Source organism: Salvelinus namaycush, chromosome 1 (assembly GCF_016432855.1).
Source record: "Salvelinus namaycush isolate Seneca chromosome 1, SaNama_1.0, whole genome shotgun sequence".
Lineage (NCBI taxonomy): Eukaryota > Metazoa > Chordata > Actinopteri > Salmoniformes > Salmonidae > Salvelinus > Salvelinus namaycush.
The window spans coordinates 30845514-30872551 of record NC_052307.1 but is presented as its reverse complement, the minus strand read 5'-3'; the positions used below and the strand labels follow the sequence as shown (position 1 = coordinate 30872551).

At 41.7% G+C, this 27038-nt stretch overlaps 4 protein-coding genes and 1 pseudogene across 6 annotated transcripts; 2 read left to right on the top strand and 3 right to left on the bottom strand.

Moving 5' to 3' along the window:
- Positions 1 to 157: 157 nt before the first annotated feature.
- Positions 158 to 4444, bottom strand: LOC120054931 (3-ketoacyl-CoA thiolase, mitochondrial-like). The gene is made up of 10 exons (XM_039002680.1): positions 4344 to 4444; positions 3552 to 3718; positions 3321 to 3449; positions 2846 to 2962; positions 2557 to 2704; positions 2181 to 2356; positions 1845 to 1974; positions 1646 to 1716; positions 1282 to 1436; positions 158 to 1049 (listed from the first exon to the last, which is right to left on the bottom strand). The coding sequence occupies exons 1-10, from the start codon at positions 4357 to 4359 to the stop codon at positions 965 to 967; spliced, it is 1194 nt and encodes a 397-aa protein (XP_038858608.1). The 5' UTR covers positions 4360 to 4444; the 3' UTR covers positions 158 to 964.
- A 192-nt stretch (positions 4445 to 4636) lies between these two features.
- Positions 4637 to 6355, top strand: LOC120032579 (39S ribosomal protein L40, mitochondrial-like). 2 transcript variants are annotated; one of them, XM_038978765.1, is made up of 3 exons: positions 4637 to 4722; positions 5390 to 5471; positions 5654 to 6355. In XM_038978765.1, exons 1-3 carry the CDS (start codon positions 4661 to 4663, stop codon positions 5735 to 5737), a joined length of 228 nt encoding a protein of 75 aa, XP_038834693.1. In that variant the 5' UTR covers positions 4637 to 4660; the 3' UTR covers positions 5738 to 6355. The 2 variants fall into 2 exon arrangements, 1 of the variants encoding a protein (XP_038834693.1); XR_005473847.1 differs by having other exon boundaries at positions 4663 to 4836.
- On the bottom strand, positions 6245 to 11631 carry c1h22orf39 (chromosome 1 C22orf39 homolog). Of its 2 annotated transcripts, none has more exons than XM_038978651.1 (3): positions 11503 to 11631; positions 7473 to 7640; positions 6245 to 7250 (listed from the first exon to the last, which is right to left on the bottom strand). In XM_038978651.1, the coding sequence occupies exons 1-3, from the start codon at positions 11530 to 11532 to the stop codon at positions 7113 to 7115; spliced, it is 336 nt and encodes a 111-aa protein (XP_038834579.1). In that variant the 5' UTR covers positions 11533 to 11631; the 3' UTR covers positions 6245 to 7112. The 2 variants fall into 2 exon arrangements, with proteins under 2 accessions (XP_038834579.1, XP_038834501.1); XM_038978573.1 differs by lacking the exon at positions 11503 to 11631 and adding an exon at positions 8430 to 8739.
- A 416-nt stretch (positions 11632 to 12047) lies between these two features.
- LOC120032370 (ubiquitin recognition factor in ER-associated degradation protein 1) lies at positions 12048 to 15872 on the bottom strand. Its single transcript, XM_038978462.1, has 12 exons — positions 15718 to 15872; positions 15134 to 15266; positions 14883 to 14915; positions 14657 to 14778; positions 14265 to 14395; positions 14077 to 14149; positions 13841 to 13909; positions 13659 to 13727; positions 13520 to 13570; positions 13294 to 13382; positions 12981 to 13065; positions 12048 to 12821 (listed from the first exon to the last, which is right to left on the bottom strand). The coding sequence occupies exons 1-12, from the start codon at positions 15721 to 15723 to the stop codon at positions 12750 to 12752; spliced, it is 933 nt and encodes a 310-aa protein (XP_038834390.1). The 5' UTR covers positions 15724 to 15872; the 3' UTR covers positions 12048 to 12749.
- Positions 15873 to 15922: 50 nt separating this feature from the next.
- Positions 15923 to 26711, top strand: LOC120051401 (annotated as a pseudogene).
- The last annotated feature ends 327 nt before the right edge of the window (positions 26712 to 27038 follow it).

Sequence of the window (27038 nt, the reverse complement as noted above, 5' to 3'; positions counted from 1 at the left end):
ATTACGGTGGCGTTCCAGGTCACCTACATTGCTATACTGATGTGGTTCCTGAGAAAAATACTTCTCCAGGCATTATGACATCCCAAAATGGGACTATTATTGCAATAGGCCTAGTATATAATATTATTTAAAGAATGTGAACAATCCTACACAAATGTATTGATCATTTTTTATTTTGCAAAATCTAACAAATCTTAAATGCAACCTTGCAGTTTACATATTAGCACACGTACATATCTAGGGCAATGGTGATCCCTGCAGAGTGATAATTCATATTAAAACACAAGGCAAGAGATAGGCTGTAAGGAAGAGGCAGAGATGCTTCTCTCCTTCCACAGAAAGCAACTTCACTCCAACTCAAACCACACTTCTCATCTCAATTGTTAATATGCTACAGCGAGAGGTAAATAGTATGTCCAATGAGCTAGCACTGTCATCAAGGCAAACACAAAGACAGTCCCTTACAAAAAAAACAGATTTAGCCCTTCAGATTCACAAGGCCTCTTTAAGCAGATACAGACATAAACATTTAGAAAAGGTAAAAGGAATATGAAGTATGCAAGGAGGGAGTTTATCACAGACATTTGGGTTACTAAATACACAAAACACCCTTGTTTCTGTGTTTAGGTAAACAGCAATCATTTTCTGGAGTAATTGACAAGTGACGAGATCTTGTGTATTTCTTCGAGTGTAGGTGGTAGAGTCTTGGGATGTTTCAAAGTATGCATCAAACATACAAAAATCTTGAGGGTTGGATATTCTTACATTTCAAGTCGATGCAATTCGGTGTTTAAACTCCACATTGGACAAAAATCTGAAGTCGCATTCGAGTGTGTATATGGCATGTACTCTATTGGGTATGTAGGGTGTGGTGTATTTCGAGTGTGGATGGTATTGAAAGTACACTTTTGAGTGGGGATGGTACAGTAGTACGCTTCTGAGTGTGCATGGTTTGGTCTCTTCCTCAGTGAGTGTTCTCTATGATGATGGCGATGCCCTGTCCACCACCGATGCAGGCTGATCCCACAGCATACTTTCCCCCAATCGACCTGAGAGAAAGAAAAACACAAATTAATCATTAAACCACTTCTCTGTGACATAACATGAATTGCTCAGCCATTGAATTGTGTCTTATTTTTTTCTAGTTAAAAGCATTTGCCTGTTACTTCACATGAGACAACAATGAATTGTTCTGATTTTTTTGGACAATATTTGTCTACATATTTAAAGTGATAAGAAGTGATCCGGAGTAGTAAGAAGACTACTGGAGTGGTGGGTTACCTGAGCTTGTGGACCAGGTGCGCGGTGATGCGTGCTCCTGAGGCTCCCAGGGGGTGACCGATGGCAATGGCCCCCCCATCAGTATTACTCTTCTCTGGGTCCAGACCCAAAGCCTTGGAAACCGCAAGGTACTGAGCAGCAAACGCCTCATTCACCTGAGAGAGAGCAGAGGGGATAGAGAGAAGGACAGGAGAAGAGCAGGAGAAAGAGAGGGAGAGACAGAGCAAGTGAAAAGGAGACAAAAGGAGGTTGTTAATTCTATCAGGTAAGCTACATGACCCAGAGTATACCAAAACAGAGTAACCAAATATCTGCCACTTTCTGCATCAGTTCCTATTTATGAACATAAAACAGACGAGTATACCTCCACCAGATCCATGTCTTGGAGGGTGAGACCTGCTTTTTTCAGGGCTTCAGTGATGGCTGGAACTGGGCCTGATGGGGGAGAATGACAGAACCTTACCAACAGAAATCACTAGATGGGCATGCTAGAAAGGCCTATATATTGGGATGTATCATATGTTTTCATCAAGTACATAAGCCATTTGTTGTCAGTCACCCACCGATTCCCATAATGCTTGGGTCACATCCGGAGACGTGATATGCCACTATTCTTGCCAATGGGGTGAGCTTGTGCTCTTTCACAGCTTCCTCACTGGCTATCACCACGGCAGCAGCTCCGTCAGACACCCCCTGTGGAATAGGAACAGAACATGAAGATGAGTACATTCAAAACTAGCACACAGGATTTACACCCAGAAAACTAAAATGATCTGCACTCCATTTAAAACCGGTGTGCTTGGGGACAGATTGAATGTGATACTCTGTTAGCAGAAGATGGTAGGAACTGGGTGGAAGAGCTTGGGTCCAGAATTGAATCAGTCTTATTTAGTACTCACTGATGCATTGGCAGCAGTGACCGTTCCTTCCTTCTTGAAGACAGGAGGTAGCCTAGCCATCTGCTCCAGGGTGGTCTGGGGACGAGGGTGCTCGTCCTGGGTCATGGGTACCTTGCCCTTCTTAGCCTTCACATCGATGGGCGCGATCTCTGCCGTGTAGTGGCCTGCCTCGTGAGCTAAGGTTTAGAGAGCACACAGACAAGCTCAGGGATGTGGTCAGCATTCAGATGGAAATCTGGAAAAACAGTTTATTGTCATGGTAATATGCAGTTCACTGTCATAATATTTCTGAGGGCAGATAATCAGGAATCCCTGATTAATCAAGGCAGAGATTGTAAACATGTGAGCTTAGTTAGGGTAAGGGTTGACTTCTGACCTGCCTTCCACCTCTGCTGTGTCTGGTGTGCGTATTTGTCACAGTCGTCTCTGCTGATCTCGTATTTCACTGCCAGGTTCTCTGCTGTGATGCCCATGGGGATCTTAATGTGCAGGTCAGTAAGTCCTGCCCACAGAGTGTCCTCCAGCTGAGACAAAGGCAACAGAGAACACGTTAGCTTAGTCCTTGGCATTGGTTCAGAGCAGCTGTTAGAGGGCCCTTATGGTCAAAAGTGACAAAATCTATACCCATTTGGTATTTTATCTCTCCTCATTTATTAATTCAATACCTTGAGGTCGAGTCCGAACTTTGTTCCAAAGCGAATGTTGCGGACAGCATATGGCGCCTGGCTCATGCTCTCTGAGCCTCCACACAATACCACCTCTGAGTCCTTCAGACAGATTTCCTACAGACACACAGACAGGGTCTTAAAGAGGACAAGAGGTCAATATACTTTAAAATGACAAAAACAACTCAAAATGATAATGGACCTATATTCATACCGTTTATTGACTGTCCAGATCACTAATTATCACTGTGCACAGTCAATGGAACTACATTCAAAGTTTATTGGCTCTTCAGCTCAGGGAGCATAGAAAACTCCCAAAGCAATAGAGGACTATGTTTAACACATTTTGACAGCAAGAAAATAAAACCCTTTTCAGTGCAGCCCTCCAGACCTTGTTGAAGACCTAATGCAGCACCTGTAGCAAAATGAGTTTGACACCCCTGGTGTAGTCTCAGTGTTTATATGTCTACTATACCTGAGCTCCATTGATGATGGACTGAAAGCCAGACCCACACAGGCGGTTTACGGTGAGAGCAGGCACTGGGATGGGCACCCCACACCTCAGGCCCACGTGACGGGCGATGTATGGAGCATCTGCAGAGCTCTGAAGGGAAGGAGATTGGGAGAGGGAGGTATAGTCAGCTCAAACATTTCCTTCCTTGAGTTTATCCTTGCCTCTGCTTGCTTTTTGGAGTTTTAAGCACACCTGCATGACGTTTCCAAAGATGACACTGTTGACAAGCTCGGGTGCCACTCCCCCAGCGGCGAGAGCAGCCTTGGAGGCATGCTCTGCTAGGTCTGTTGCACTGTGGTCTTTCAGAACCCCGCCGTAGGTGCCAAACGGGGTCCGCTTAGCAGACACAATAAACACACCTGGATGGAGAGAAAGAAGAGGGTTTGGGTGTGAGGTGACTAATCCATCTTTACTGCAGCTTTAGAGTTGTTGATGACATAATCTATGTGAATATCTAAAGCAATACAAATATTTGACTTGAAAAGTGCTGCCTTGCCTAGATTCACTGCTTTAGAGTCCTATCATAAATCTCCACTGCAGTGCCATTGTAATTATCATGTAACTAAGAAATGTCACTGTCACCTTTACCCTACATTCATCTCCAACTCACCTAGCCGATAGAAATGTAACGATAGAGAGGCATAACTGACAATTGTTAAACTATGTGGCAAGACAACACTTAAATAGCTTTGTTTACATGTAGAGACAGACTGACAGCTGTCATTCGTACATTGAATAGCGACAGCTCCAAAGACAGGAACAAATTAATCAGCTCAAAGTTGATTGTTTTGATAATCTATGAACACTAGCTAGAACTTTACCGATTTTCCGGAGTCAACTGGTTATTATTTTACAGATGTTAACGTGTGCCACGCAGTATGCATAGCTGCCTTTATTTTGCAGAGCAAGCAAAGCATGTTCATAGAAAAGAATGCATTTCGTGGTGAGTGCGTGGTTTATGCTAAATATCAAAATATAACTTACTTCTGATAAGTGACATATTGATTCCTCCTCACGTCCACGAAGGTCAGTGAATCTGTGTGAATTTAAGGGCGCCTTCTGCCAAACCCTGGCAAATCTTGACCTTTTACCTAAATAATGTGTAACTAATCATTGAGACAACAACATTCGATACAACGAACGTTTCATGTTCAGATGGTACTGGAAGGACATTTTTAAATGGTTACTGATAGAATATTTATTCAGTGATGTAACTATGTCTATTCTAATGTTACCAATTTTATATCTCTGACGTAACCAGATCAATGTTACCGAAAGTGTCCATGTAAAACTCGAGATGAATGTACTTCATTCTCTCCATTTTCAAGCAAGGGACAGCAATGATAACATTTGTTGATACACGGTAATAACTGTTATTTGACGTGTTTAAACACGAGTCATATAGTGTAGCAATCACGTATCTGGCTGTATCGCGTACCCTGTGTAGGGTATTGTCCCGACAGACTGCAGTGCCAATGTGAGTTGTAACATGCACCGTGTGCATAGCTAGCAATGTTTAGTATAGGCAAGCGAACGTTGTTACAGCAGTTGAACATGTTTTATTCCACATGTAGCTACATTTTGTATTTAATTCTCTCATGGTTGTCGTCCAGTTGTATGCTAAAACCTGAGCCAGTTAGCTAGCTAAGTTATCTATTCACTGCAGTGCTGTTACAGGGGCTAGATTTAGCGAACTAGTACTCCCCTTCCTCTGACTTGCTGTGTTCTGAACAGCTCTTTGATTGGAGTGAATGGTCAAGTCAGACAAGGTCCTTGTTGTCTACAAAGAGTTTGTTCTCTGGTGCACTTTAGTTGTCGTCGTATACTCTGTTTGCTATAGGCACCATTTGTTATAATTGCACTACAGGCTCAACTCTCACTCATTCTGCCTATGTGTGCCCTTACAGGGCGGAACCAAAGAAGAAGAAAGTGGACCCTCGTAAAGAGCACTATTAGTGCAATTCAAATGCATTGCTCTGTCCTAATGTACACCTGAACAGGTCCCTACTCTATTTGTTTATTTCCTCTAGGGTACGCTGTGTTCCTCGGCTTCCCTTTGAGGAGAGTGAATGCCGGGCTCTACTGCTGAAGGAGTGGTCCTGCTACAAACAGGTATGTGATCTTGTAAGCCAATGTTGGTCGAAGCTTTATCACCACAGCCCTGTTAATGATCCTTATTTAGAAGCAAAAAACAGTGCGCAGACAATTTACAGTACCTTCTTTGCAGACATTTTGTTATACCCAGTTCCTGTGCCACATTTTAATTTCTTTCCACCCTGCCCCTCTATGAGCAGACCCAGCACCGGGTTGAGATGGAGGCAGTAGGCCTGGCTGTGGAGGCCAAGAGGGATGCTCTGGAGGAGCTGAGGCTGGAGTGAGGGGAGCTCTACAAGGCATCACTGAGGCCAAACCCCCTGCTCTTCCCTTTCAACCACCAGGGATCCAGCTTCACGAGGCCCAGTATGAGGCACTTGAGGGCAAATACAACATCACCAAAGTTTACACCCAGCGAGAGGGTGGGGGATATTAACATTGTGGGCATAATACGTGTTGACATGGTTGTTACATCCATGTTTTTACATGATTTGATCGGACAGACTAAATATTTGACGAGGATGTTCATGAAAGAAGATGAGACATTAAAGCTTGCTCAGAACAACGGCCCGGGCACCAATAGTGGGTGTATGTCTCATTCAAAGTAAGGGTAATTTAACTGCTTACTGACCATGACCTATTCATCGTATTGACAACTGCCCTAGCATGGATACACAAATTTCAATTCACACTCATGAAGTGATTCACATTCTGTAGTGTGTGTGCTCTGTAATGTTACATTCATAGATCTCATAGGTTTAAATAGTCTGTAAGTAAAACATACCAGGGGGTTGAAATAAAAGATTCACATTTGTTTTATTTGAAATGCATTTTTATGTATGCATGTATGTAACACTGTAGATAAGGTATCATGTGAAATAATAAAAGGCAAAGATCCTGTGTAACGGTGTTACAGAAACACTGGCCTCAATTGCAATAGGTAGAGTTGAGTCTCTTTCTACACAATGACTAGACAAAAACAGTCAGACCGCTGGTGGAAGCCAGAATACTGGATGGTGCGCTTACCCTTTTCCCAATCCAGTATCTCTTTTAGCTGTTCCCTAAAATATTATTTCCCAGTATACACACATTTACATATGTATAATGTATGGAAAGCATGCACAGCACTCTGTCACTATCAATAATTGTGTTTTTGATTAGAGTAGAACTTTCTAGCAGTAGAGAACACCGCCCTAATACCAGTAAAGAGAATTGGACACAAAAATCTACGCCAGAGTGGTTTTGTTCCTGGAGAGCAGCCAAGCCTAGCACTAAAACACCTTTCTAAACATGGTTTCAACTGAACCAATAAGAGTCAGGTGGTTAAGAGCATATTAGCTGGGACAAAAGCATTCACACCCTCTGCAAGGGGCATATTCAGCAAAGTTCAAGAACATAAAGATAAAATACATTGTGTAGAACATACATTCTGCCATGAACAATTATGACTTGTTCCAAAAATACTTGTACTTTAAAATTCTAGCTCTAATGTCAATGGATTGCTCTGAATAACCCCAGGACCATGGCTCCCTAGCCACAATCTCTACAGTTAAAGCCAGAAGAATTGGTTAAGTTTATGTAGTGAAACAGATCTCAGATGCCACATTGACCTTGGTCTGCCCATGTTTAGGGCCATTGCAGTATTGACCCAGGGGATGGTTAGGACTGGGAATCTGGGGACTTTCCCTGGTGCAGGGGCATGTGCCAGTCTCTGGGCGGATCTCGTCTCAGGTCCCACACAGGGGTGAACTTCCTCTGCTCCGCCTCCCGGTTCCTCTCACTCTGCTGTAAAGACTCCTGCAGTAGGGACAGCATAAGAGAGAGAACAGACCGAGTTGGTTGGTTGATCCTCTCACAATTGAGACATATCACAAATGTAGTATCCTATACAGAAGAAAACTGTAGACAACATTTCTGGACCTTGATGGCAGTTTCCCTGTAAATACAGTATTGCCGTTACAACGTTGATTAGGCCATTTCCCCTGGCAGCAGAAGTGATGATTGAGTGCTAAACTGTACCTTGGTCTCTGGGCCTGGGTTCTTCTCCCACTCTCTACATGAGTAGTAGTCTTCTTTCCACTGTCCGCAGGAGGGGGATGTGCCATGGGCATAGTAGTTATGGAAACGGTTCCACAGGCTTTTGCAGTGTCTGAATTCACTCCAGTAGTCATCACAGGTCCGGGGCGGCTATGGCGGTCACATATTACAGGTAAATAGACATAAGCATATGACGTGATCGAGGTTGACACTTCTGCCATATTTACACTGAACAAAAATATAAACAGCATGTGTTGTAAGATCCCAAAAATGTTCCATACGCACAAAAAGCTTATTTCTCTCAAATTTGTTTACATCCCTGTTATTGAGCATTTCTCCTTTGCCAAGATCATCCATCCACCTGACAGGTGTGGCATATCAAGAAGCTGATTAAACAGCATGATCATTAAACAGGTGCACCTTGTGCTGGGGACAATAAAAGGCCACTTTAAAATGTGCAGTTTAGTCACAACACAATTCCACAGATGTCTCAAGTTGAGGGAGCATGCAATTGGCATGCTGACTGCAGGAACGGCCAACAGAGCTGTTGCCAGATAATTTAATGTTAATTTCTCTACCATAAGCCACCTCCAATGTGGTTTTAGAGAATTTGGCAGTATGTCCAACCGGCCTCACAACCACAGACCACGTGTATGGCGTCGTTTGGTCGAGCGGTTTGCGGATGTCAACGTTGTGAACAGAGTGCCACGTGGTGGTGGGGTTATGGTATGGGCAGACATAAGCTACAGACAACAAATACAATTACATTTTATCGATGGTAATTTGAATGCACAGAGATACCGTGACAAGATCCTGAGGCCCATTGTCGTGCCATTCATTCGCCACCATCACCTCATGTTTCAGCATACTGCACGGCCCCATGTACACAATTCCTGGAAGCTGAAAATGTCCCAGTTCTTCCATGGCCTGCATACTCACCTGACATGTCACCCATTGAGCATGTTTGGGATACTCTGGATCGACGTGTACGACCACGTGTTCCAGTTCCCACCAATATCCAGCAACTTCGCACATCCACAAACTATGCAAGTTCTACTTCATACGTCAGTACGGTTGAAAGTATGGATTATATCCCTCGCACTCTGCGCAGGTCGAGCCGGTGACGTGACAGCATGGGAGGACGTGCCCCCGCGGTTCATATAAAACTACGTCAGACCTTGCACTGTCTCTTATTTCGTGGTATCCAATTGGTAGTTACAGTCTTGTCTAGAGGTCGACCGATTATGATTTTTCAACGCCGATACCGATTATTGGAGGACCAAAAAAAGCCGATACCGATTAATCGGCCGATTTTTATTTATATATTTGTAATAATGACAATTACAACAATACTGAATGAACACTTTTATTTTAACTTAATATAATACATCAATAAAATCAAGAAAGAAAGAAAAAGTGCAATATGTGCCATGTAAAAAAGCTAACGTTTAAGTTCCTTGCTCAGAACATGAGAACATGAGAACATATGAAAGCTGGTGGTTCTTTTTAACATGAGTCTTCAAAATTCCCAGTTAAGAAGTTTTAGGTTGTAGTTATTATAGGACTATTTCTCTCTATACCATTTGAGCCTTAGGTCATTAATATGGTCAAATCCAGAAACTATAATTTCGAAAACAAAAAGTTTATTCTTTCAGTGAAATACGGAACCGTTCGGTATTTTATCGAACGGGTAGCAACCCTAAGTCTAAATATTGCTGTTACATTGCACAACCTTCACTGTTGTCATAATTATGTAAAATTCTTGCAAATTAATTATGGTCTTTGTTAGGAAGAAATGGTCTTCACACAGTTTGCAACGAGACGGGCGGCCCAAACTGCTGCATATAGCCTGACCCTGCTTGCACTGAACGCAAGAGAAGTGACACAATGACACAAACGGTCCCTACAGGCGGCCCAACAACTCTTGATATGTGCCTTACCATATCTAGCCTCCCTACGAGCCATTCATCTCCCAAGCAAGGTGAACAAGGCGGCAGATTTTTTGTCACGACAGAAACGACAAATGTACTGAGTAAGAGCAAACGTAGCTAGCAAATACAGCCTGATAATACCAGTGATGGTGTAGAACTAAATCGGCATGTTGTTTGTGCAACAGTATCTTATAAATCAATGAGGAATATGCAAAGCCAGAATATGTTAGCTACATGATGTAGCTAAGAGAATACATGCAATGTAGCCAAAGTTTATAGGGTCCCCTAGGAAACACAACACTAGTTCCTACCCTGTCACAATAACTCCCTGGCATTTTAATTCGTTGTCATCTCAAACACTGTATTCAAAGTGCCCACTATTATATTCTAACTATAGAATTAGAATAGTCATTATATTTCCATGATTCTAACAGTTTTGCCCTAATTCGCAAGTCAAATCGCAATTGCAACATTTGGTTAAAAATAAATCCTAGATTATATGACCATAGTTAGTAGTGCTATTCCTCGTGACCTTGTTGGTATGAGTCATCCATACTTTCAACCATACTGACGGTCTGAAAGGTATGAAGTAGAACGGAATTGACGAATGTAACTATGGTTCTACGAATACCTGGAAGACCGTCAGTACTTTCCTTTCACTCTGAACCTTTTGGGCGAGAAGATTCTCTGAGACGGTGCGTGGTCTGACATACAGTTTTATATGAACCGCGCCGGGCACGTCCTCCCACACCGTCACGTCACCGGCATGACTTTGTTATTATTACTCGATCTGCACAGAGCGCGAAGAATATAATCCATACTTTCAACCGTCTTCCAGGTATTCGTAGAACCATAGTTACATTAGCAACTTCCAAAGTGTCGCGCTCCATGAGGCAAATGGTGGTCACATCAGATACGGTCTGGTTTTCTGTTCCACGTTTTGTGGAACAATTCTTACACAGGTACACTTGAAGTCAATATTAAATGAATCATCGTTTATTGTCAGCACGCTGGAGAGGTTCCAACCAACTCAATACACCATAGTACACATGTCAATCAGGAGCTCTCCTTGGGTAGACCCAGCAGTTGCGTTATATACAGCTATACACAGACAAGTAATATTTGCATAATTTTGCATAATTCATGAATCATTACCATTTTGTTACATGTGACCGAACAATACGGTTTCATAACATGTGACAGACGAACAACACCTCTCGAGGTTTCTCCTCTCTAAGCTGAGACCTTGAAACTGAGATATGTTGTTTTGAGAACGAACTAAAGATCTGGGCGTACTGCCAAATTGCAACTACTGATAGGTGTGATTTGGAGTCAGCCACTTGCAAGAGCACAGAAATTGGTTATAAGAAAAGCAAACATTAAAATTCCCATTACACACACCCCTACCTTTTTAAAAATGGTATCTGTGACCAACAGATGCATATCTGTATTCCCAGTCATGTAAAATCCATAGATTCGGGCCTAATGAATTTATTTCAATTGACTGATTTCCTTATATGAACTGTAACTCAGTAAACCTTTGAAATTGTTGCATTCTTTACTTTTTGCTCAGTGTACATAGGATGATACATGTATTGTATGAATCGATTCCTCGAGCATTGTTCTAAATTTCCTGAATGTGACAGCAGCATTACATTGTGTTAGGGCTGTATCGCCATTTGATAACTGAAAGACTAGCTGGCGTTCCAGTATAATCCGAGTTCAAGAAAAGCACATAATGGTGAGGCCTTGACCGTCCACTAAACAACACCTATCAAAGTGCCAATTTGCTAGATACTAACTAATCTATGGCTAGTTGGTTATCTAGCATCGACATTCTCTCAAGTCGGAGGATCAGGCGAGGGAAGAAAATCTTTGCTCAAATTCATGCTATCCCTTTCAATGTGGTTTTAGCTTGCTAGCTAACATTTACACTTTAGCCTCGAACAGCAGAGCACACTATCGAGTCATGTAACGCTAACGTTAGCTAGCTACAAACGAGTTACATTGGTGACTAGGGCCTTTAGTGAAATACGGTGACCTTACGTTATCATAAACAATACATGAATTTGGTACATTACCCTCCACATTGCTCCAGAATCTGCCATCATCACCTCCGTTGTTATGACTTTTGACAAGAGGACGAAAACAGCCAATCAAGAACTGTGAAAAGGTCGTCACTAGTTACCTTAGCCACAAATTCATAAACCCCGCCTATTTCTATAATTCCGCTTCTTAAAATGTTATTTTAAACCTAACCTTAACCACCGTGCTAACCTTATCTATAACCCTAAATTAAGAGCAAAAATCACATTTTTGTTTTCATAAAAAAAATGTACGATGACTTTGTGGCTGTGGTAACTAATGGAAAACTGAAAAAGCAGGAGTCCCACCCACTTCCGGTAATGAATGAACTCGAGAACAAGAAGGTGATATTTGCATGCAAAGAAAATTATTCACATTTATGTTTAAGTTGTTCTATCCCTTTACTGTGCTTATTACACACGTATGAATTACAATATGTAGCCATTTCAATACCTGCTGATACACATTAACTTTGGGCTCTATAAACCAAAATGTTAAAATCATTCCACACACAATTATTTAAAGACAAAAATAAACAGAGATTTATACAGAGTGCACTTTATTCAAAACGCTGTACTTTATTTCAGAGTTGATAAATAAACAAAGGAAATGACTCTCTGCCACTCATCACTCTCAAAGTTCGAGTTCAACAGGTTCCAATGTCAGAAGCGTTTCCTAATTAATTTGATACATATTCAAAGAAAAATCTAGCCCACTCCATCATCAACAATGGTAAACCCATTATGAGAAAACAAGGTAGAATTTTTTTATCTTCATCATATTGTAGCAAAAGGAAAGGGTAGCTGGCTTTGGCTGGGCTCAGACCAGCAACCCTGTACTCTAACCACAGGAGGTTGGTGGCACCATAATTGGGGACGACGGTAATGGCTAGAACGGAACAAGTTGAATGGTATCAAATACATCAAAGACATGGTGTGATGCCATTCCATTCGCTCCGTTCCAGCCATTATTGTGAGCCGTTCTCCCCGCAGAAGTCTCCACTGACTAACCTCAGTCCGAATAGCATTCCGTTTTTTAGAAGAGCTTCTAACATGCTGACCATGGAAAAGACCGTTACAATATCATCAAAGGAAAGTAAAACCTTGCTGATTCCTGCTAAGGGACAGAAAAATGAACCCAGCTCTTTTCATGACTTGCTTTTATTGGTTTCTTATGATGGGCGTGTGGGTATGTAGAGTCTACAGTAAGTCAGTCAGTCTCTGCAGTTGAATACTGTAGTGCCTCAAGGCTTTCTGCCACCTTTCTTGCGTAGTGACTGTCCCTCACCAGAAAAGGCGATGAATTCTGAATCCTCCTGTAAATAAATAAGACCAGCTTCAGCTTAATGCATTCAAATTTGGCACATCCAATACGAACCGTCTAAATATGGCTTTTATACGTTTCTGAATTTCAGTTTTGCAGGAAAGGGATTGAGCGGTTTATTACATTTTACTTTTTTGACCATCGTACTTACATCCTCTGTTGTTTTCCTGGGCTGAGGCCTGGAGTTTCTGATGAAGGTGATCCTTCCGACCTTGTACTCGTAGTTAGGAATCCCTCTGTATGGGGACAGAGAGGGGTTAAAGGTTAAGTTCAGAGCTGATGTCATCATAGCATGTCACATGTAGGATTGCGAAATTCCAGGAACTTTAAAAGTTCCCAGAATTTTGCAACCCTAGTCACATGTGCATTCAGGGAGATATGCAGATCTGATCTGCAAATACAAAAGTCAAAGGATATGGGGAAAAGGAGTAGGAGTTGGTTTTAGACTGGTCATAGCTCCCAACCTTTTAATGTCACTGGGATCGATGGGGACGGGGCTAGGCTCAATGCCTTTCTTTTTGCCATCCAGACGATTGCCTGAACCAGTGAAGGCCTATAGAGAATAAGTATTCATAGATTAATTCATGGGTTAAATTGCAAATGACTGTGTATGAGATACAAATAAATGAAAGTGAACCATACAGTATGTGTATAAACTGCAGTAAGTCAGAAAAATATAAGCAAACTCACTCTGAATCTCATGTCCATGTCAGTCCAAGTGCTGGGGTCTCCTTCCTCTTCCTGTTGTGAGGAGTGATTAGAGTTCATCCAAACATACAGTATAAACACTGAGACCAGATTAGAAATATTAAATATGTGTGGTTCTTACTGTGGGCTCCTCTGGTGCTTTGTAACGTCTCTCTGGTTCTTTGTAACCCAGCGGAGCATCAAAGTCCACCTGAGAGACAACATCATGTATGGCTGAGTGAGGTAGAGCTATTCGGTACCATAATCTAAGCTACAGTGTTGTGTCTCCATTTATGGTATGATAGATAGTACAGAGGATCTTACATTCATATCACATTCAATGATAGATACTGCCTTGTCTGGCTTAGTCTCCATCACTCGCAGTTCATAGATCTGAAATCAGTATAGAGAGAAAAAACAGATGTTAGAAAGATAATACAGGTCAGGCACAACTGTATGCCACACCTTAAATTTAGAAGCAACATTCTGCTGGAAAGTGAAATTCCATTACAGTTTTGCCTTGTAACCCAGTCATCGTACCAATAACTTTAAATTGTTACCTTTTCATTGTAGTTAATTGCAATAACATCTCCTGTGGTTAAGCAGGCAAAGTTTCTCAAGGCATTTTCCAACCTATGAGACAGAGAAGCAGAATGTGAGAATAATTTCAGAGTTAGTTAGTTAGTTTTTGTGTCTATTTTCAATGGCACTTCAATGTGCAGAGAGATAAGTCTATAACTGTACCTACACTGCTTTGGGGTTAGTGATATCCAGGAAGTCTGGGCTCTGAGGCTGGAACTTGGAATATGTTGCCACCATGAGGTTAACGCTCTCCACCTGGACCAGGCCCCCTTCCTCCAGCAGGAGATTCTGCATCATCTACAGCGAAACACACAAACAGCCATGTCACTACAGACACACTACACAAAATGGGTCATGGCCACAGAGAGCTGGCTATATGTGAGCAAAGATTTTAATGAGCGTGACTTATAAACCTACACTGTGTGTCCCTAATTTAAAACATCCTTTGATAGAAAACTGAAATATGGCACTAGATATATTCCAGGGGCTATGAATATGTTTATTAAAACCTCACCAGTTTATAAAAAATAAGTGTTGAAATAAAACAACCCTGCTCACCCAGTGTGGCAGGTAACAAATACCCTCATCTGCTACAAACTCCAAGACACCACAGTGTGTCATTCTGTCTGAGTTCTTGTTGGTCAGTTTGAACAACATGGGGTAGGTAATGTTAAGTCTGCCTTTGGGGGAAAAGAGTGAAGGGTAAAAAAACAAACATCTGCTGGGTAAATGGCATTTGTAGATTAGAGTTTAAATCTGGATAATGTAGGAAGAGTATACTTACTTAGTTGATCAAGTGCTGATGGCGGCATTATAACTATAAGGAGAAAACATTACAGTGATATGAGCACTGAAGAACACTTAGAGCAGGATAATAAATACTACATTGACAGTATGATCAGGGTAACTGCAATCTCTCACTTGTGTATGGGGAACTGGTGCAAAGCATAGGTGTTAAACTCCATACATTCCTTGTATAGTTACGATATATTCGAATGTATAATTCATAGAACAGCCATCACATAGATTACTTACTTTTTCCTCCTTTCTCCACATCTGACCGGTCGTTGGGACCCGCCAGCATGGACACAGAGTAGCAGCGGTATTGAGTGGAGAAACGGTTTTGGAAAGCCCGTGGGATCGGGTGATCAAACATGTTGAAGGAAAACTGTGACATATATTTCGAAAAACAATTAGGCAGTGATGTTAGGTTAAAATAAGCTATTTTGAGACAGTTAGCCAGCTGGTTACTGCAGCTAACATACCCTGATTTATTTAAAAAACAATCTTTAATTTCAAACATCTTCATAACTACTAGCTAGCCTGAGTAATGTAAAACTAGCTGACAAGTGACACCTTATAACGATTTTTTAAAGCAGTACGATTCACAAGAAAAGTAGTAAAGTATCTGAGCAAGGTAGAGATATTCATTTAGTCTTAAATCGCATAGAGACAATGTATCATTTGAGTTAAATGGCTAGCCAGCGAGCTAGCTACCGTTACCTATTTCCTATCGCTAACGGTAGTTAACTTAGCTAGTGAATTTCGAATGCGATGTTGTTATTGTAGGTACTATTTGACATAAGCAACAGTCAAAACCAATGTTATTGACTACTTACCATCATGTGCTACTGTACGCCAAACGTTATATATCAAAATGTATTGAATAAAGCTATAATAAATAGCGTATTTGTTATTCTTCTTCTATTAAATAGCTTATTACTGCTCCGGCAAACTGGCTGCTGGCTGAAACTCCAATGTTGTTTTCCGCTTAGCCACGATGACAGCAGGAAGTGACGAATATCACAAAACAAAGCATGAACAGTAATCATAATCCACAAAACAAGATCACATCCTACGCGATTGGCTCAAAGAGCTGGATGGATAGATACCTACCAGCATGCAATTTCTATTGTTCAGTTTTACACAAACTCTACAAAGTGGAGTTTTATTGTCTGTTTAAATTTCGTCAGCTGACGTGCGAATTTGGCGTGATATTTTCTCAAGGAAATGTTGGGCATACAACAAAAAGCTCCGGGCGTTGCAACTTGAGCTCAAAGAACAAATAGCGCATAGCTATATATTATATTTTTATGCAACCTCACGAAAATAGTGTGAAATGTTTATTACGGACATAAGAAAGGAATTCTACGACATTGTTGTCAACCAGGTGCGAGCTTCTGAAACGGAAATTAGCTTCCTGCATGCTAACTAGTTAGTTAGATAACGTTGACTACTGTAATTAGTTAACGTACTTAGCTAACAATAGAGAGGAGAGGACTATTTTTCAGTCGGCTAACGTTAATTTCCCTGCTATTTTGCAACAAGTGAATACGATGTTACTTTTACAAGCTTCTGTGACTTAAATTGTTATCTTCCTCCATTGCATTGTTGTCAGAGAATTTCTCTCCTGGTGTCATCGGATATCGATGCACTCTGCGCCTGTAAGATATTACAGGTAAATTAGAGCCCTTTCGTTTGCTGTCAAATAAGTTAACTATCTGACATAGCTGCACTGTTTGTTGTCAACTGTTCTGCTGCATAGTTGTGTAATTCAAATGTATTCTGATTGCTTCTTACACCACCCTCTACACAGGCACTGTTTCACTGTGACCAGGTCCAGTACACCTTGGTGCCAGTGACAGGGTGGCAAGACCTTGGTACCGCCTTCCTAGAGCACAAGGAGCAGGTAGTGTGAGACTCCTGTCCAGTCCTGATAGCCCAGGAGTTAATCTTATGGTGTCAAACATGACTATCAAGAACACAAACCTCCATGACAGGTGTGTTATTTGCTCTAATTTCAGTTCCACTATTTTGTCCTGATCAACTGTGGAGCAAATGTTGATCTCCTGGAACCCCTGCAGCCAGAGGAAGACTCCATCTTCTTCATCTGTGACACACACAGACCTGTGGATGTAGTCAATGTCTACAATGACACCCAGGTGAGCAGTCAATGTCTATCTCCCAAATTACACCTTTTCTTGTAAAAAGTGCAAAAGTAGTGCACTATGTGGAGAATAGGGTGCCATTTGGGACATAGTCAAGGTCTGTTATTTAGGGTACACTGGTCCTTTACTAGCCCAGCTTCTAGACCAAGATTATATTCTATGTCTAGCCGTATAACCCTAGCCCACTTATTTACCGCCGTTTGTCTGTGGCTCTTTGGTGGACGGATTCTATTCATAATGCATTGTTTGCATTGCCTTGTTGTGCCCGGGAAATAATTAAATCCAATTGTTGACCCTACCCCCTCCAAATCAAAACAAAACATTGATGTCAGTGTGTGCATGCCTCATTCTGCTTCTTGTCTGTGGCATCATGGCTCCTATATTGCAAGGCTGATTAGCTAGGACAAACAAGTGTGAGAAACAGACAGGTGTGCACGCAAAGCGAGAACACAACATAGAATGCATGTTTGATTTGGAGGGCGGTGGTAGCATCTAACAATTTGATTTAATAGTTTCTTGTGCACTGCGTGGCCATGTAAGGGAGGGATTTTTAAGAACTGTCTACTGACTATGGATATACATTCCAACGTGGAATATGTGCCACTACACACGTAGTAATTTGATTGTGAGTTCTTGAAAGCATTTGCTATTGGAATACAATTAGACCTTGTATTATTAATAAATTAAATTATTAATAATGAGGTCTAAGTTTGGGCTAGTCCTTCACAAGTGGTTGATTGACTTTGGCAGCAGTTGGGTGACTTCACAGGAGAAAAGTCCTTGAGGATACTACCCTTGAAATGTTAAAGAGCAAAGAAGTTGTTGTCCAGATGGCATAACCACCATCAACCAGTGTTCTGAACCCAATCTCCCACAACCCCCCCAAGGTGAAGCTGATGATAAAGCAGGATGATGGCCTTGGAGTGCTCTCCTATGACGACATCTTCCGCGATGAAGATGATGAAGAGGAAGGCAGCGAGGACTCTGGGAATAAGAGCGACGGAGGCTCAGTGCCTTCTGGGAGACGATACGATGAGGTATTACCATATTGATGTCACAAAAGTTATGACAAAGAATATATACCCTCTATTGATCCCATCCCACCTCTACGTAAATAACCCTTTGAGCCTAGGTGGATCTTTCTCATATTTATGGTTCTTATTAAACAATTGTCCGGTGTAATTTGATTTGTGTGTATGACAATGATGATTCCACAAATAGTGGACAAAGCCGATCATATTGCAGTGATGTATTGCTATTTATACCAACATGTTCCCATGTTTTAGGGGGCAGTGGAGAGAAGGATAGAGCAAAGAGAGAGTGGGAGGCACGAAGGGAATGGTTCTTTAGAGTTTTAAAAGTTTAAACAGTAATGATGTCGTGCAGATTGTGACTATTGAAACATTTTCATTTCAGACGCGAGATCTTGTTTGACTATGAGCAATATGAATACCGTGGGACTTCAGTGAGTACGGATTATATATTGATTATGTTGAAACTGGGTCCTCTCTATCTAATCCTCACAGTACCAGTCAAAAGTTTGGACACACCTACTCATTCAAGGGGTTTTCTTTATATTTACTATTTTCTATATTGTAGAATAATGGTGAAGACATCAAAACTATGAAATAACACATGGAATCATGTAGTAACCAAAAAAGTGTTAAACAAATCAAAATATATTTTAGATAATTCAAAGTAGCCACCCTTTGCCTTGATGACAGCTTTACACATTTGGCATTCTCTCAACCAGCTTCACCTGGAATGCTTTTCCAGCAGTCTTGAAGGAGTTTCCACATATGCAGAGCACTTGTTGGCTGCTTTTCCTTCACTCTGTGGTCCAACTCATTCCAAATCGTCTCAATTGGGTTGAGGTCAGGTGATTGTGCAGGCCAGGTCATCTGATGCAGCACTCCACCACTCTCCTTATTGGTCAAATAGCACTTCCACAGCCTGGAAGTGTGTTGGGTCATTGTCCTGTTGAATAACAAATGATAGTCCCACTAAGCGCAAACCAGATGGGATGGCGTATCGCTGCAGAATGCTGTGGTAGCCATGCTGGTTAAGAGTGCCTTGAATTCTAAATAAATCATCACTGAGTGTCACCAGCAAAGCACCATTACACCTCCTCCATGCTTCACGGTGGGAACCACACATGCAGAGATCATCAGTTCACCTACTCTGTGTCTCACAAAGACATGGCGGTTGGAACCAAAAATAGCAAATTTGGACTCATCAGACCAAAGGACATATTTCCACCGGTCTAATGGCCATTGCTCGTGTTTCTTGGCCCAAGCAAGTCTCTTCTTCTTATTGGTGTCCTTTTAGTAGTTGTTCCTTTGCAGCAATTTGACCATGAAGGCCTGATTCATGCAGTCTCCTCTGAAAAGTTGATGTTGAGATGTCTGTTACTTGAACTCTGAAGCATTTATTTAGGTTGCAATCTGAGCCGCGTAACTCTAATAAGCTTATCCTCTGCGTCTTCCATTCCTGTGGCGGTCCTCATTAGATCCAGTTTCATCATAGCTCTTGATGATTTTTGCGACTGCACTTGAAGAAACTTTCAAGTTCTTGACATTTATCGCATTGACTGACCTTCATGTCTTGAAGTAATACTGGACTGTCATTTCTCTTTGCTTATTTGAGCTGTTCTATCCATAATATGGACTTGGTATTTTACCAAATAGGGCTATATTCTGTATACCACCCCTACCTTGTCACAACTGATTGTCTCAAACGCATTAAGAAGGAAATCATTTCCCTTAATTAACTTTTAACAAGGCACACCTGTTAATTGAAATGCATTCCAGGAGACTACCTCATGAAGCTGGTTGAGAGAATGCCAAGAGTGTGCGACGCTGTCAAGGCAAAGGGTAGCTACTTTGAGGAAACTACTTGAAAGAGTAGGTGTGTCAAATTTTGACTGGTATTGTGTATCTATATTACACACACATACACAGTGCCTTCGGGAAAGTATTCAGACCCCTTAACTTTTTTAACATTCTGTTAAGTTACAGCCTTATCCCAAAATTGATTAAAAAATAATAAAAATCCTCAGCAATCTACACACAATAACCCATAATGACAAAGCTATAACAGGTTTTTAGAATTTTTTGCAAATGTATTAAATATAAAAAACAAATACCTTATTTACATTAGTATTCAGACCCTTTGCGATGAGAATCAAAATTGAGCTCAGGTGCATCCTGTTTCCATTGATCATCCTTGACATGTTTCTACAACTTGATTGGAGTCAACCTGTAGTAAATTCAATTGATTGGACAATGTTTGGAAAGGCACACACCTGTCTATGTCAGAGCAAAAACCAAGCTATAAGGTTGAAGAAATTGTCCGTAGTGCTTCGAGACAGGATTGTGTTGAGGCACAGATCTGGGGAAGTGTACCAAAACATTTCTGCAGCATTGAAGGTACCCAAGAACACAGTGGCCTTCATCATTCTTGAATGGTAGAAGTTTAAACCACCAAGACTCTTCTTAGAGCTGGCCGCCCGGCCAAACTGAGCAATTGGGGAAGAAGGGTCCTTGGACAGGGAGGTGACCAAGAACCCAATGGTCACTCTGACAGAGCTCTAGAGTTCCTCTGGAGATGGGAGAATCTTTCAGAAGAACAAACCATCTCTGCAGCACTACTAATCAGGCCTTTATGGTAGAGTGGCCAGACAGAAGCCATTCCTCACTAAAAGGCACATGACAGCTCACTTGGAGTTTGCCAAAAGGCACCTAAAGACGCTGACCATGAGAAACAAGATTCTCTGGTCTGATGAAACCACGGTTTAACTCTTTGGCCTGAATGCCAAAGAGTCTGGAGGAAACCTTGCACTATCTCTACGGTGAAGCATGGTGGTGGCAGCATCATGCTATCGGGATGTTTTTCAGGGATTGGGAGACTAGTCAGAATCGAGGGAAAGATGAATGCAGCAAAGTACAGAGAGTTCCTTGATAAGCCTGCTCCAGAACACTTAGGACCTCCAGACTGGGGTGAAGGTTCACCTTCCAACAGGACAACGACCCTAAGCACAAAGCAGGAGTGGCTTCGGGACAAGTCTCTGAATGTCCTTGAGTGTTCCAGCCAGAGCCCTGGACTTGAACCTGATCGAACATCTCTGGAGAGACCTGAAAAAAGCTGTGCAGCAACGCTCCCCATCCAACCTGACAAAGCTTGAGAGGATCTGCAGAGAAGAATGGGAGAAACTCCCCAAATACAGGTGTGCCAAGCTTGTAGCGTTATACCCAAGAAGACTCGAGGCTGTAATCACTGCCAAAGGTGCTTCAACAAAGTACTGAGTGAAGGGTCTGAATACTTATGTAAATATAAAAATAAACTGTTTTAGCTTTGTCATTATGGGGTATTGTGTGTAGATTGGGGGGGGGGGGGGGGGGATTTAATACATTTTAGAATAAGGCTGTAACTTAACAAAATGGAAAAAGTCAAGGGGTTTGAATACTTTCCGAAGGCACTGTGTATGTGTAATTTAATAATATATTGAACAAAAATAATATAAACTTAACATGTAAAGTGTTTGTCCCATGTTTAATGCGCTGAAATAAAATTCCCCAAATGTTCCATACATGCACACATTTGTTTACATACCTATTAGTGGGCATTTCTCCTTTGCCAAAATAATCCATCCACTTGACAGGTGTAGCATATCAAGAGGATGATTAAACAGCATGATCATTACACAGGTGCACCTTGTGTAGGCCACTTTTTAAAATGTTCAGTTTTGTCACACAACACAATGCCACAGATATCTCAAGTTCTCAAGTTTTGAGGGTGTGTGCAATTGGCATGCTGACTGCCGGAATGTCCAGGAGAGCTGTTGCCAGAGAATTGGATGTTAATTTCTCTACCATAAGCTGCCTCCAACGTCATTTTAGGGAATTTGTCAGTACGTCCAACCGGCCTCATATCCGCAGACCACTTATAACCACACCAGCCCAGGACCTCCACATCCATCCTCTTTATCTGCGGGATTGTCCAGGGGGGGGGTAATATCTTTGAAATTGTTGCATGCTGCCTTTTTAAATATTTTTAACAGCTTCTTTTGTAAATGTGAAATTCTATAATTGTTTATTTGCATGGGCAGAAGATGACAATGACACTACAATTATGTTGACTTTGATGTTTTGACAGGTGGGCCATTATTGGGCTGACTGACCAATGGGTTCATGATAAAATCACTCAGTAAGAATATTTCACTCTTTTTTTCTATGACACCTCAAATCTGATGCAACATCTAGGAAGTTTTCAAAAAGTGCAAAGCTGGCTTTGTGTTACACTAAACTTGTATTGTTCCTGTCCTCTCGCTCTACCTCCCAGTATGAAGTATGTAACAGACATCACTTCTCTGCAGCGCCACGTCTCTCTTCACAACCACCGGAATGAGGACGGGGAGAATTCCCTCCATCGATTGCGTGAGGATCTCCTTCGAGTACGAGTATCCTTTCCCTTCACCGGCTAAACACAGCAAGGACCAGGGGAGCTCAGACTTGTGCATGAGAACTTGAGACATTACTTTTTGAGACCTTTGGGTATTTTTTTTGTTTCGTTTTTTTTCTGTTGGTTAGAAGTGTTATTAGTCAAGGATTTTATTAAAGCTTACTGAATGCTTTCCAGCGCAAACAGTTTGCATATTTTATGACTACATTTTGTGAGGGGTTGTTCGTTTCGGTATTCGATAGCGTTCTGCATTTTTTTTTCTTTCTCTCGGCTGTTCGAGCACGCCATTTTTTTCTTTAGACTAGTCTTAGTTCGGTACCCAAAGTCTACACCCCTTCGTCGGTGAGTTGGTCAACAGTAGGGATTTTTCAACTAAATGTTTGTCATTTAACTGCCAACGACTAGTTTTCATGCACATTTTTTTCAATTGAGAAATACTGCATCAAACATCTTAGATGTATATTTGCGCGACTAAGACCAAAAACGTCAAAATGAATTACAGATTTCTTGAGTTATTTTAGATGAATTCTGACTATTTTGAGGAAGTATACTGGCTTACAGTGTCTGAGGAGGGACAAACCGTAATATTGCTGCCTTTTTCCTTGTTTTTCAAGCGAATGTATTTAAGGTAGTATGCGAGCACAGACTTTTCTAGCCTAGTTTTGCTAGGAGCAAACTGAATGTACAGTGCATTCGGAAAGTATTGGGACTCCTTCACTTTTTCCACATTTTGTTACGTTACAGCCTTATTCTAAAATTGGTAAAATTGTTTTTTTTCCCCTCATCAATCTACACAATACCCCATAATGACAAAGCAAAAACATGTTTAGACATTTTTGCAAATGTATTAAAAACGGACATCTGGGCCACTCAAGGACATTCAGAGACTTGTCCCGAAGCGACTCCTGCATTGTCTTGGCTATGTGCTAAGGGTCGTTGTCCTGTTGGAAGGTGAACCTTTGCCCCAGTCTGAGGTCCTGAGCACCCTGGAGCAGGTTTTCATCAAGGATCTCTCTGTACTTTGCTCTGTTCATCTTTCCCTCGATCTTGACTAGTCTTCCAATCCCTGCCACTGAAAAACATTCCCACAGCAGGATGCTGCCACCATGCTTCAACGTAGGGATGGTATTGGCCAGGTGATGAGCATTGCCTGGTTTCTTCCAGATGTGACTCTTGGCATTCAGACCAAAGAGTTCAAGCTTGATTTCATCAGACCAGATAATCTTGTTTCTCATGGTCTGAGAGTCCTTTAGGTGCCTTTTGACAAACTCTAAGTGGGCTCTCATGGAAGCCGCTCCTCTGTAAAAGGCCCATCTGGTCACTCTACCATTAAAAGCCTGATTGGTGGAGTGCTGCAGAGATGGTTGTCCTTCTGGAATGTTCTCCCATCTCCACCTCATGGCTTGGTTTTTGCTCTGACATGCACTGTCAACTGTGGGACCTTATTTAGACAGGTGTGTGCCTTTCCAAATCATGTCCAATCAATTTAATTTACCACAGGTTGACTCCAAATTGTAGAAACATCTCAAGGATGATCAATGGAAACAGAATGCACCTGAGCTCAATTGAGTTTCATAGCAAAGGGTCTGAATACTTATGTAAATAAGGTATTTCCTGTTTTTCATTTCACATTTGCTAAAATGTCTGAACATGTTTTGGCTTTGTCGTTATGGGCTATTATGTGTAGTTTGAGGAACATTTTATAAGGCTAATGTAACAATGTGGGAAAAGTGAAGGGGCCTGGATACTTTCCGAATGCACTGTATGCTGACACCTTAAGCGTTGCCACATTTTTGTGGCTGGTTGTGTGTATGCTGTTCTGCTTGTCACCCTCTGCTCTCTGTCCTGCGTTCTTTGTGTGTTAACCCCTTGAAACACTGTCTCAGTCTGCGTCTGGCCCTGTACCAACACTGGTTTCTGTATATGTAACTCCTCTTACACCTCCTGCAACTTCAAGCTCTGGTCCATGCACGGCCAGAAGAAACTCCAAGAGTTCCTTGCTGACATGGGGTATGCTATCCTCAAGTTTTGACTGTCAACTAGAATCATCTGTCAAATAAGCAAATTATCACTCTAGGGACATGCGGGACTCAAATTCTTGAGTATAATTTACTAATCAATTAGTCAGTGGCCTTTGAAGGACAAATGTCACTTCATCAAGAGTAACGAGCAGCAGTTTGTCATTTGATTTATTGATGATAATGGGTTGTTTGAATGATTATTAAAGACTCTTTCTGTTTGTGTTGTCCAGCCTGCCCCTGAAGCAGGTGAAGCAGAAGTTCAAATCCATGGACATGTCTATCAAAGACAATCTGCGAGAAGTCATAGAAGAATCATCCAACAAATACAGGTAAGAGTGTCTGTTCTAGTGCATCAATATATGGAAACACTTGAGTAAATGAGGGATACAAAGTGTATTAAAAGCAGGTGCTTCCACACAGGTGTGGTTCCTGAGTTAATTAAGCAGTAACAACCCAAGCTTAGGGTCGTGTATAAAAGTCCTGTGCAGACCATTATTTTGGCTACCAAAGCTATGTCCCCATAGGATGACAATGCCTCTCCACAGGACACGAGTAGTCACTGATTGTTTTGATGAGCATGAAAACGATGTAAACCATATGCCATGGCCGTCCCAGTTACCAGACCTCAACCCAATTGAACGCTTATGGGAGATTCTGGAGCGGCGCCTGAGACAGCATTTTCCATCAACATAACACCAAATTATGGAATTTCTCGTGGAAGAATGGTGTCACATCTCCAATAGAGTTCCAGAGACTTGTAGAATCTATGTCAAGGTGCATTGAAGCTGTTCTGGCACGTGGTGGCCCAGTGCCTATTAAAGACACTTTATGGTGGTGGTCAATTTATTTTGCCAGTTACCTGAATCTGTAAATAATCCCCAGTATCAATGACTCTGGGTTCCTCCGTCTGACTGTGTATATGATGAATACAATATTCTCCTCTCTTAATATACCCAATAACTATCATTTTAAATGCTTTTATCACTGTTCCTTCACTATGACGGACATCTGTATCCAGACGTTCGGCGTTCACTTTGGCTTCAAGAATCGTTTCCTGGCCAATGATGTGGTGCACGCTGCTGTCGCCCTGCTGGAGAACACTGAGAAGGATGAGAGCCCTGGCGACAACTTCCTCAAGGCCCTTGACTTCCTCTCCAGGTACACACACATGGGGGTTGAAGGGAACTGTCATCGTTCTGGGCATCCCACTTGAGTCTGAGACATCCGGCAAGAAGAAGTGAGTCCATAACGTGCGTCGGTCGTGTGCAAGATTACAGCACTTGAATGTTCTTGGTTGTGTTTTGTGGGAAAACCAAAAATGACCATTGCAAATTGTTTCCTTTCATTTGCTCTGCCTCTAATTTCTCTCACCCTCTCCCCCTCCAATAGTTTCATTGGCTGTGCGTTTGAGAATGCAGCAGAGAGCACCAGCTCCAGAACTCTCCACAACCACTTCAACACCTCTAGTAAGTAAAATGTTCTTGTCATTGTATATATTGGCCACAAGAGGGCAGACATGACACATTACAGATGGAACCTGTACACTTTTTTTTTTCTTACACACAGTTCAATACTTGATTTTGGATCTCATCAGATGCCTCAAGTCATTCTTACATGTGTAAGCATTACATCATCAGGTGTTAACCATTTCCCCATGGAAACAGACACACATACACACATCCTTACCTGTGTTTTCCCTTTGCAGTCATTGAGCTAAAGATGGAGGACAGGACTAAGTTTCTGAATGCCCTCATCACCCTGCTGTCCTAAGGCACACTGATGTTTGGGTAAAGTTCCTGAAAGTGAAATATGAAAGCTGTCAATGCTGGAAGAGACTGACATTACAATTAGATTCATACCCAATGTGATGAAGATCTCGATTGTGTGCTTCACCTCTTTTATTCAGCGAACAGTATTTCCAATGTTTTGTCTATTCAGCTCTGGACACTTTGATGCCAATTCCATGTGTATATTGTACAGTTTTTTTGTAAATGTTTTTAATCTCATGTAAATAGTTTTTTTTCTTCTGTTGTCTTTGTTTTTTTTTTAATTTTATGTAACACTTAATAAATAATATTTTATCCACGTATAATTGTTGAAGCTACCATCTACTAGGAGAAGGAAGGATACGTTTGAAACATTGTAATAGGGTGTGTAATAAAACATTTCAGTATGTGATATGGACCATAGAAACTGTGATGGTTTAACCTTCTCCCCCAGTCTATTGATCTGGAGCATGGGTTAATACACGTTGGCCCACATAGCGGAATATAACCCCAGTTTCCTGGTTTTAGTTTGGGCTTTGTTCATTACTGTGCTGGATGGATGGGTGTGCTCCAAGCCCCGCTCTGTGAGCCCCTTATCTCTCTCTGATCAATCTGCAGCCACGACCCACAGAGCAGAGGGTGCTGGCGGTTTCACAGGAAAGGCTGATCTGCTCTCCACAGTGAGAGTGAAACATGCCAGAAGGAGCATCTTGCTTACTGAGCTCTGGTGCAGTGCAACTCAATG

Coding starts and splice junctions, on each gene's coding strand:
- c1h22orf39 (XM_038978573.1), bottom strand. CDS start 8,525: ATGTGCGAAGTTGCTGGATATTGGTGGGAACTGGAACACGTGGTCGTA. Junction 7,641..8,429: donor CTCAATGGGTGACATGTCAG/GTGAGTATGCAG, acceptor TGACCGCCATAG/CCGCCCCGGACCTGTGATGA. Junction 7,251..7,472: donor ACCCAGGCCCAGAGACCAAG/GTACAGTTTAGC, acceptor TCCCTACTGCAG/GAGTCTTTACAGCAGAGTGA.
- LOC120032370 (XM_038978462.1), bottom strand. Junction 13,383..13,519: donor ACATGGACATGAGATTCAGA/GTGAGTTTGCTT, acceptor TATTCTCTATAG/GCCTTCACTGGTTCAGGCAA. Junction 13,066..13,293: donor GATCCCAGTGACATTAAAAG/GTTGGGAGCTAT, acceptor GTCCCCATACAG/AGGGATTCCTAACTACGAGT.
- LOC120054931 (XM_039002680.1), bottom strand. Junction 1,975..2,180: donor TCACTGCTGCCAATGCATCA/GTGAGTACTAAA, acceptor CCTATTCCACAG/GGGGTGTCTGACGGAGCTGC. Junction 1,717..1,844: donor CCCAAGCATTATGGGAATCG/GTGGGTGACTGA, acceptor CTCCCCCATCAG/GCCCAGTTCCAGCCATCACT.
- LOC120032579 (XM_038978765.1), top strand. CDS start 4,661: ATGTACTTCATTCTCTCCATTTTCAAGCAAGGGACAGCAATGATAACA. Junction 4,723..5,389: donor ATAACATTTGTTGATACACG/GTAATAACTGTT, acceptor TATTTCCTCTAG/GGTACGCTGTGTTCCTCGGC. Junction 5,472..5,653: donor AGTGGTCCTGCTACAAACAG/GTATGTGATCTT, acceptor CTCTATGAGCAG/ACCCAGCACCGGGTTGAGAT.